General features: G+C 38.8%; 1 protein-coding gene across 1 annotated transcript; it reads right to left on the bottom strand.

Moving 5' to 3' along the window:
- On the bottom strand, window positions 1-4,216 carry LOC111844694 (NADH dehydrogenase [ubiquinone] 1 alpha subcomplex subunit 4-like 2). Its single transcript, XM_023813392.2, has 4 exons — window positions 4,058-4,216; window positions 1,882-1,967; window positions 1,141-1,201; window positions 1-368 (listed from the first exon to the last, which is right to left on the bottom strand). The coding sequence occupies exons 1-4, from the start codon at window positions 4,097-4,099 to the stop codon at window positions 312-314; spliced, it is 246 nt and encodes an 81-aa protein (XP_023669160.1). The 5' UTR covers window positions 4,100-4,216; the 3' UTR covers window positions 1-311.
- Window positions 4,217-11,488: the final 7,272 nt, after the last annotated feature.

Below are 11,488 nucleotides of genomic sequence, written 5' to 3' on the forward strand. Positions count from 1 at the left end.
TATGAATACATATTTTATTATGAAGGTAGGAGGTCTGTCACAGAGAAGTCAATTCCTCACAATGAGATGACAGTCTGCTTGTGAATTGTCCATATTAGCCAGGGTACTAAGACAGCTTTCCTGAGGTCTTTTCTAATAGAAAAATGCTGTCTGTGGGAATGAGCGCAACCATTAGCAGGAATGTCATGTAAACCTGGGCATTACTCTCATAATAGCAGACAGTGTTTGGCCCGAGGATGCCAAAGAACAACTACAATATACCAGCAACTATATTCAGCTACAGACAGACCAGGCTAATTGCGGCATGAGATTCAGAAGTCAGGGCCCTCCTTCTTCAGATTCTTGTAGTCGGTCTCAATGGCGACAAACTGTGAAGGAACACAATGTCTTGGTACAAGAGTAAAAACCTAGGGTATGTTTATTTATGGTTCTGGTGGGTTTCCTGTGTCAAAGTCTTTGTGATCACAAAGATTACAGATTGTACCTTCCACTATTCTTTCACCCATCTTTTTGTCTTTTGAATTTTACTTAAGTTCATTTTAAATCTTTGTTTCTTTAGTGAGAATATTTGTCATTTTTACTGTTGTTTTGATATTCCTAAAAGAATTTACAAACCATTGAAAAACATTAGATTTATTTGATAATTTTTAACAATTATTTTAAATAGAACTCCAATGAAAATAACTGCAGTTAAAAATAATTAAAATTATTAAGTTGAGTTCAGCGTGATTTGATTATTGATGCCACTATCTGAACACGTCAGGTTTGGTTGTTGGTTGTTCAGATGTAAAGACTAATGCAGTTTTAATTATTGTTTCAGTTTATTAATATGTGTGGAATTTTGCATACAAGAAACTATTTTATAATAATACAAAAATAAAATAAGGATTCTTAAAAATGAGAGTATAATTTTAATATATTAATTAATTTAAGATACAGTCTAAAACATGTCTAAGTAGTCCAGAAAGGCCTATTTAATAGAAATTTGAGCTTGAAGCTACCTTATTTTTAGAAATTCACAACTTTGACTGGATAAAATCCACTGCTAGTGTTACCTATATAGTGATTAATTTATAAGTAAAATACAAATGGCAGCCCTGGTGTTTTAAAAAGGTGTGGCACCTTCAGTCTTATACTGACCTTGTATTGGTAGGTAGGGCTGACCTGATTCCAGGGCTCTGGGTTGGTCTTGTGGCACCAGCTGGCAGTTTGTGGGCCAGGAGGAAAAACAAAGAAAGCATGGGGAGAGGGTCATGGATCTTTGCAAGTCTCCCTCATTTATCACCAAATCTGGGACATTGGCACGCTACTCCATTGTAGCACTAGCTTTGTCAGGGCCTTCAGAGGGGTATGGATATCCTGTGTGCCAGGGCTCCCGCCACTATTCCACTGGGCCAAAGAACAGAGGTGGTTTGGGGGAAGACTTAGTTAATTTCCAAAAGTAAACTAGATATTCTCAAGCCACGCCTTTTTTTTTTGCAACCTCTGGCATTTTCACGTTCTGGTCACATCGGAAGAAACTGGAGCCTGCAATAGGAAGCCAAATGAAAAGGCAAATGGCCTTGAGCTTCTTCGTGGCTGACCCACAAAAGGCATCAGACTGATTGCAAGCGGGAATTATGCTTCTATTGTGGAAACTTAAATAGTGCTGCATCTTTCACTGCGATCTGTTACGACTGCAGTTAGCAAACAAGCTACGTCACTGACAATATTTTCCCATTAATCGTATGCAATTTTTTTTGTAAATTTTAAATACGCCGGTCTGCGGTCATCAAAAGTTTGGGAACTCCTGGAATACACAATAAATCACCAGTTTCTGCTGGAGTGTGTATGTCTGTTGTGACGTTGTGTCAGTTTATCAGGATACTCCAGAAACCTCACCTAACATGGGGGCCCTTGGCAAGGCGTGCGAGATAGAGGGAGGCCCCGCCCATTCCCAATACCAAGAAGAAAAACTGGGGGATGAGCTGAAAAGAGAAAAGATAATGACTGTTACAATGATCATGTTCAGCATGCATTGAAGAGTCTATATTAAATTACAGCCAACAAACATGTATGTGCTTACACACCCACATTAATATGAAAACTGTTATCCTGATTTACACATACTGACGCGCACCTGTATACACACACCAATGCTGTTATCCATGTGACCTGCGCATGCATGTGAGTATGACCCCGGCGGCTCATAGTGAGTAAGAACATGATGACGACGTGAAACCTCAAGCTTTCTATATCAGCTGTGCACAATAGTCCAAGAGAGAGGATCCCCTGCAGTTTTACACAGAAATACATTTGAACAGAGAGACACCGCTGTTTGTTGACAGGTCAAAACGAAATGAATTTCTGACAGAGAAATTTGAAAGTGAAATAAACATTATGTATTTTTGTACAAATATACTTCATGATGTTATCCTATAAGAATCAGGATTTTATGCTTTAAGCATAAAACAGATATAAAAATCTCCTAATTCGGTGTTATGCGATATGAAATGCAGGTATGTTCATTCATGATCATTTACTGTAAACATAATTTCATGATAATCACACACCGCTGAATTCAGCTCACTTCTCTGTACTCATTGCTGATTAGACCTTGATTAAGGCCACTTGAAATTAATAAATTGTTTTACATGACTCAAACTTCTAAAATATTGGTGAGTAGGGGATTTTATATTTTATATTTTTAGCGAAAAGACGAACGGCAACAGAGATATACTAAAACTAGAAAAGTTCTCAAACAGCTCGCGAAGGGTAATATTACTCGGTATATTGATGCCCTGCCAAGATTTTAATACCGTGGGCCCACACACAATCTGACAAACGATAAAAACCATTGTCCGAGAAGCGTCAAATTGAAAAATCCGAGGCTGACATTCAAGATTTTTCACCCACAGTTTTTGAGGTGAAAAAAACGGATTTTTTGAAAAATATAAAATATAAAAAAAATCGAGGCGGCACCAAAAAAATGAGGCGGGCGGCCATGTAAAACAATTTATTAATTTTAAGTGGCCTAAACAACGTGGTAAACAGGGCACCGCAAATAACTGGTCGTCCAATTACGATAATAGTGCAGTTCAAAGGCTGCGATATGAAGCACACCGAATTTTAAAAGCAAAATAGATTCTCAATGCCAAAACCCAGAAACAGACACACACTTTAGCAAAGTTTTAAACCATGACATATTTAAAGTATTTATGGTAGTTAAATATTACTTCGGGAGGAAATTAGAGGCCATGTTCAGGTACGAGATTAGATTATATGTTTGATGATATTAGATAAAAACAGATCCGATTTCAGTTGCTTATATATATAAGTCTGTGTGGGTCTCTGTGTGTTTGAAGCGAGGGACAATTGATTATTCATAGGCCTATTTATCCAGCTGTTTTTAACTTCCATAGATGTGTTCTGTTCTCATTTGGCAGTTGTTTGCCATACAGGGTTTAATGGTTCGCTGGCCATGATTTTGAGCGTTACTGTCGATGTTTGACCACCGTTTAGTGTAATCCATGCATAATTAGCTCGTATCTATAGATTCCTTACATTAAACATTCTTTAAAATATACGCATGTATACAAACATAAGGATACTTTAAGAAGCAACGCCTTCAATTTGCTCATTACATTTGAACGCTGTAATACTAGGCTATATTCCTTCCCCAATGAGGTAAACCCACTTTAAAAATCAAAACAATTGCTACAACCTTAACAAAACACATTTAAGAGACTCATAATACAGAAAAACGTCATTGGCAGAACTACAAATTGTATATGTTACTGTAGACTGTTATTTAGTAGGCTACTATTTACATTTTTTCTTCACTATGGATATAACAAGAAATAAAATACGTCGTTTCAAATTATTTCCACGTTTTCATACGCTTCACCAGTGTTTGTTTAATATTTCTGAACATTTATCAACAAAACACGAAATTAATTCCCGCAATTAATTAAAATCTAATATGGTAAGTTCAGCATTCACCACAGACAAACATTTAGTGCAATGGGAAAACATTAAAGAATTAATTAATCTTTTTTTCTAGAACTAATGAACTTACAGCAGGGTGTTTTTTTAATTGCTGGAACATCATTCTAAGCATTTTCCTTGATCTCTGTTGTCTTGCAGCTCTCTTTTCTTGCAGAACTCGACCTGTTGCGAGGCATTCCGGACTGGCATAGGGGGGAGCTTGTTTTGACTTGGGAGGGGGGAGTTATCTCCATAATTAAATCCGTCCTCTTGAGAGGAACTCAGTGTATACTGGATATTTCCATAAAAAAAAAACGTTTGTAAACAGAGGAAATATGTCTCTCGAACGAATTGGAAGTGTGGGTAGACAAAGGAAATAAATAAATAAATAAATAAATGTGCTATTTAGTGATATATATTCTTAAAGTGTGGCGTTGTTCTAGAGATGTACACAGGACTGCATAGTTTTGCGGGTTTTTTGTTTGTGTAAGACAGTTAAAATTTAAAATAATCAAAAACATTATTACGTTCGTGGGTGTTTAAATACAGTTATACAAAGTTTTAGCATCACTTATAGCACATTGGAAAATATGTTAATGCGAATTTATGAGCGGTTTTGATAAAGTGTTCCTTTATACAGCGGCGAAACCATTTGCTCCCAGTGATGTCAGATGCCAGGGCTACAGGAATATACAGGAATATAAGGTTTTTTTGTGCACTTACTAGCAAGAAATCAATGACAGACCCCCCCTTTAATGCTGCCCCGCGCGTCTCCCGCTCCCCGAGTCCCTCTGGAGCCGAAGCTGCCTTTAGATGAAGGAAGATAGTAAAAGTAATTTTAAGTAAATGATATTGCACGTATAAATGATAGAAGTTCAGTAAGTTCCACTTTTAAGTCAATTATCAGTTTAGGCTGTAACTTTTTTTTTCTGATAACATTACCATTTTTTTTTTTAGTTTTTCAAATTAAAAAACATTCATTTATTTGATGTTCTACTTTATCTTTCACATTTTAACTGAAATGTACGAACGTATGCCAGAAACCACAGACATGCACATAGGCTACAATATCCTCAACAGTACTGCAACTTAAAAACATGGGCGTCGCCGCCATTAAATCCCCCCCCCCACACACACACACACACACACACACAAACACAGACACATTTACCATAAAATATCAGCGCTGTCTCTATTGCTTCGCGAAAGAATCCATTCCACTTGATCAATATGAGAATACACATACGGCATGTAATTTATTCAAAAATTTCTGGGGGAGGGTCCCCAGACCCCCCGCCAGTTTGTCCCCCCACATTCAAAATGCTTATGTCGCCCCTGCTAAAATATTAGATAGATGTTTTGTTTTACTTATCCTACTTTTCTCAAAATAAGCATCAAGAGATTCCAGTATTAACATTTTTTTTCTGCTTCTGAGTATTTTTCCTGTGCTCGTATTAGCCTGTCCCTAGGTAATAGCTCACTGCCTTGCCACCTACTCCGTCCCAGATCTGTTCTCCCATTTCCCATCTCTGCACTACCATAATTTCCAGCACCCTGTCATCCTCCCTTCCTTCTAACCTTCCTTTTTGCTTGTCTGCTTCCTATTCCCCCTTCCTACTCCCAGAACCACCTGCCTCTCCACCACACTACTTCCCTGTCACCTTGTGCCACTTCCTTCTCTCTTCTCCCTTGAGCAGTGTTCACCATTTCTGGTTTCTTCTTCCTCCGCTTTGACTTCCTCTACGTTTTCCTTCATTAATTCCTCATTCCCCTGCCATTTCCTTCCTCTCATCCCTCTGCTCTGTGTTAATATTCAAAGTGTAAGTGTAAATGTGTTTTCTCTTTGTGACATTGTGGAAGAACAGTGTTTCATGCCCTATTTAACTGGGGCCTCTGCTAGCAACACAAAAAAACAGTGTTTCCCAAGCCTGCTTCTTGGAATAATGTCATCCAGCCATTGGCCTTAATTAACAAGTAGCTGGAATGACAGACACGAGTGCACTCCAGGTCCACAATAGAATTAATCCTGGTACAATAAAAATAATCTGGGAATGATTCCAAAAGAACTTTTTTTGAGAGTATTATGCTATATGTTGTTGAAGGCAGGTGCCTGAAGCCATTGAGCCTGATGACAATTTAATCAAGTCTGTGATACTCAAAAGTTTGCAAATCTAACAGACTTACACTCACATTTTTAAGATTTCCTTGTTAATGTGTACGGAAAGGAATCATTACAAAATATATGTGCACATATAAATTCCCCAGTACATGTACGGCAACCACCAAACAATCCACAGCACAGGAAAAATGAATCCATTTTCTATTCATGAAAAACACATTTAAGAGGTCTTATTGAAATAAAACTCAGATTCAGACATGAGTTCAGGTTCAACTACAAGCCCAATTTCTTGTTATGACATGTTATTATAAGAAGGAAGAACATTTACCACCTGTGCCTGTAGTTCCCAACTCGGTCCTTGGGGACCCCAGACGGTCCACGTTTTTGCTCCCTCCCAGCTCCCTGAAAGACAGCACACATTATTCCTCCCTCCCAGCTCCCTGCCAGACGGTCCACGTTTTTGCTCCCTCCCTGCTCCTTGCCACACACCATGCATTGCTAAACTTGCTCCTTCCCACCCCCATTTACAACACCGCCCTAGGCTAAGCCTGCTGACCATTATGTTGGAGGGAGCAAAAACCTGGACTGGTCCACATTTTCCCAGTATTTTGCAAAATGTTCTGCATGACAACGTAATGTCACTTCCCTCGTCTCTGCATACCCTGAGGTGTTCCTGCATGAAGTAATACCTTTTGAACAATTTAGAGAATTCTTCAGATAGATACATGCCTACAGCCTATGGGAGGAAACTGGAGAACCCAGTGCTCTTCACACACAAAGGCAGGATTTAAACTCACATTGCTAGAGGCAGAAGGCATCAGTGCTAACTACTCAACCATCATGACACCTGCTACAGTGATTGGACTCAAGAGATCGAAAAGCAGGGTGAAGCGATGTTTAATCAGAAGGCCTCAAATCGTAGTCGTTAACAAGCATGGTCAAAACCGGAGATGCAGTGAAGCGACCAACTCCAAAGGGGAAATCCAAAGACACAAACACAGGTACAGGCAAAGGGTTGTTAGCAAAGAGGCAGTCAGCGATCCAAGAAGACAAAGAGAAGAATCCAAGTCAAAAACACAAGTCAGACACAGAGATCATGAATGCATAGGAGACCACTCAGTACGGTGCAGAAATTCAGTACTTTGCACTGAGCTCAGTTCATTCTGAGCTTAAATAGTTAATCTCAACAGATGTGGCACCACTGTTCAGTATTTGGATGAGGACGATTGCTGGAGGTGTGGCGGCTGAGGTGAATGTGGGTGTGCACGGGGCTGATCAGCTATAGACGTGACACCCATGGTAACTGTCAACAACAAGATTTGATCTGTTTATTTAACTTGACACGTCAGAAGCTCCAGGGCCGCGGTCACTTCTTGTGTGTGACTTGCACTCTTCACCTTCGGGGAACGAGTTCCAGAATTAAGACTGCAGGAGCAGCTGATGGACCCACCTTTAAGCATTATGACAGTGTTCACTGACCTCTGCTCCTTCACATCGACAGCTATCTGGGGGGGACGGTCAGTCCTTCATTTCCAGCTAAAGACAGTGGGAAGAAAAAATGTACAGGATATTAATATCAAAATATTGTTTCCTTATCCATGGAGAACATTCAATGGTGAATAGCCAAGTCCTATTGTATGCACCCTATTTATGGCATTACAATGAACAAAGACTGATACCTTTGTCTACCCATGCAATAGATGTTGCAGTACTTTAAGAATGTCTGGAACATGAAATGTTTGGTAAACGGTGACTGACCCTGTTATTATGGGTCACACTCGGGTAATTTCACTTGGTTAAGCCCTCTCTGATCTGAAAGAGCAGCATTGGAGTTTGCTGTGCTTTAACATACCTGAAAAGGTAGGTATGGCTTTTTACCACAGAGGTATGTTTCTACAGTAAATCACACACAACACCTCCTGCTACACTTCAGTGAGATAGCATCGTTTAGGGCTGCAGCCGTGATGACCTCTGTTTTTCCCTGTTTTAAGGTGTCAAATCAGACTCACCACAACCCAAATTTGAATTTATTTACCTGAATTTGAATGTGCTAACCTCAACTTGAATTTCATTACCTGAATACCAGAACATGAATTTTAATATGTTTACCTGAATTTGAGTTAAAGAAAGCAAATTTTAAGTTATTTCCTTAACTCGAATTTCTGATGCTTGTGTGGTAATAAAAATTCAGGTCTTGAAAATTCAGATTCTAAGATTACGGTTGAGAAAATTCAGGTTTAGAAAAAAATATCCAGGATACTCAGAAAGAGCAAACGAGTGCAGATCTAATCAAGCACAATCCTGGCCACAAGACAGATCACCATTCAATTGAGAGGGTGTATATTTAGCTCAATAGTGACATGTTTTATTCGTTAAAAAACAAATATGTAGCTTGATAGAGACATGTTTATTATTATCATATATGAAATATGTTTAATACGTTCAGATTAAGATCTGGTATTCGGGTAATGAAATTCAAGTAAATAAATTGAAATTTGGGTTTGGTGAGTCTGTTTTGACACCATAGATTTCCCTCCTAAGGTCTATATGCACAGGGAAGATGATAATTGCTGTCTTTCCTGTACAGCTTCTTATACACTTACAATTGAGGAACACAGAATATCTCCTTCCTTTTATACTGTATAAGCAGACATACTGAGCTCCAGTTCCTTCTAGAGTCTTATGAATGTCTTTAATCACTCACCACTGGCCGCACCACCATTAGCAGACATTGGGCGATAAATTTTACATTATTAGAGCTCTGTGGCCCAACGACAGACAGTAGGTCACTAAATGACATCATGGGTAAGGACAAGGTGCTCTCAATCCTTTCTAAGAGACCATATGCACAGGTCAAGACACAAAGTTACACAAATCCCAGCGAAAACATGGCTAAAACCTTAACATAATGTGTCGCTAAGGGAGGGAACGGCCTCTTTCATCTTCCAGGAATGTTCAGTCACTAGATATTATTTTCCCTAGCATAGATCAAATTTCTTTTCTTTTTCTTAACTGAAACACCTACCTACTAATCTTTCTGCTTTTCAAGCCAACTAGCTGTTCTCGTTCTACTTGCATCAGCGTATTGTTGTAAAAGCACTCCCCTTTACGTGTTTGGCTCAAGGACGGGGTAGCAAATTAAACTAGACACGAAAGCCTAATTTAATCTGAGCTAGAAGACCTTGCCCAGATGCCTGGTGTAAATGCACCATTAGTGAACCTTTACCCTTATACCCAAATGACTTTGATGGTCTGCTGAATGAAATTTAGCTATAGAAGCAATGCATTCAGACTGATGCCTGCTTAGGCAGTATGACATAAGATACTGAGTTTCATGCAAATAAGGTTAATAGAGACTATTCACATGCAATGATCAGCTCATTCGAGTTACTGCTAGATAACGTCACCACTCATAAAATATGACATTCACATATGGCTCCAGTACTTTTAATGTTGCTCTGACAGCTTTCAGTGAACAAATGCATAGAAACCACATTAGCTGAATAATTAAAATAATCCACTGTGTGACTCTAGGGGGAGAAAATCCCATACTTGTATATCACACATTCATGCAGGTTTTAAATCTAATACAGAGTGCAGGTGTGTTTTACACACAAGACGAATTAGGAATAACTTGCAGACACACAGCTTGTGTTTGTGTTAAATGATTGCCAACAAATGGTAATGCACTTCACAAACTACCATTCTTTTACAACATCGAATGGCTAAATGAAAAACATATCGGGATTTGGAAAGCACTCGTTACGGCTGTGTGCAAAAAGCATGAAGATGGATATACGCTATAATTCTAAGTAGTATATGCACTGTAACCTTTTAGGCTGGTAGTATCTGAAATAAGCCGTCTTTGTTTTATATAGAGTACTTCTGACATGATGCAGTAGATCGCATTCATCTTACAACAAATCATGGGATTACTCCTCTGGAAGAAAATGTGAGGACCAAATGTACATCTCAGCATTGTATCACTGAACATCGCCGACCTGAGCAGTAGCCAGCAGAAGACCTGAAGTAAACTCAGGGTGCAGCCATGACTGCAATTTTCAGCAGTGGAGCTTAATATTATGAAGGAGTTGAGCACAGTACTGCATGTACTACAGCCGCCATTAAGGCCAGCTTTGAAAGAACAAGCGATTAACCTTCATCTATTTATTTATAACTTGTAAAGTAGTCTGCACAAGCCCCCCCCCCCCTACCTAGGTGGTCTTTAGATGTCCCACAGTTAGTACTTCATCCAAGTACTATAAAACTTAACTGTGGGTGGGGGGACTGTGATACTGTACATTATTAGCTGCATTCCGGCCACGACGCACATATTAAAAAATGTTAATACAGAGAAAGCTTTACTTATGTTAATCTGGCTTACCGGACTTAAGTAAAAAAAATATCAAACTTCATTTATGGAAAACACAAAGCATGAAAGTACATTAAGCACAATTTGGGGCAGCTGGACAAGGAAGGCAGCTGCATCTTCACAGTTCTTATATCTTGTGCCAATACCTCATCTACTCTAACTAGCACAGCGCTTTACATAAGTCTAAAGAATGAATTTCATTGACTAGGCCTTTGTCTCATTATAGGACCCACGGTGGCTGACGTTTCCTAGAAAATCATATTACTTGTGTCATCTTTTAATACCTGTGTTTACCAGGCTATGTTAGGTTAGGCTACACTGAATGGGGAGGGGTGGGGGATTGCGATGTAAATTTTGATTTATGCGTGGGATAGAAGAACGGTCTATTTGCGTAAATGGAGAAGAGTCTGTAAACAAATTCTAATTCAATGGAAACCACTGGGTCGATTGCCAACATGTATTCAATTGGCAAGTAAAAGGGTACATACTGTTTTCCATTATTTAAAAAAGAATAGAGAATAAAATTGAAGCCTATTCATTTGGGGGAAAAGAGAACACCTGGATTTGCTGTGTAGCCATGACTGGTCTTGTAGTCTCAGGACACCCTCAGTGCTTGGGCACAACACAACCAGGCAGCTTGATGTGCCAACAACATTAATGGAATATTAATTAAAAAACATTAACAGAAGACTCTAAAATGAAGCTTAACAACACACAGGCTTTTCAGTGTCTGGAGACTGGAGTTTGGATCAAACAGTAATAAACAATAAAAAAAAAAAAATCAAGTTGGAAAAACACGCTGAATATACCAGTTAGCTAGTTTGGTAAATAACTAGCAAGCTCGTTACAGTGATATGTTGCATGTGTTAAAAGTAAATTCACATCAAGGGCATTTACAAACCCAGTTAAATAAAGTTTAATAGGAACGTTGATATGTTTGGTATGTCAGATGTAAAATATGGACCACGGATCAATATATTACACTTGTATAGTACTTCATCCATTTAAAAAAACAACACAGAAGAAGTTAC

This window comes from Paramormyrops kingsleyae, unplaced genomic scaffold (genome assembly GCF_048594095.1).
Source record: "Paramormyrops kingsleyae isolate MSU_618 unplaced genomic scaffold, PKINGS_0.4 ups242, whole genome shotgun sequence".
Classification (NCBI taxonomy): Eukaryota; Metazoa; Chordata; class Actinopteri; order Osteoglossiformes; family Mormyridae; genus Paramormyrops; species Paramormyrops kingsleyae.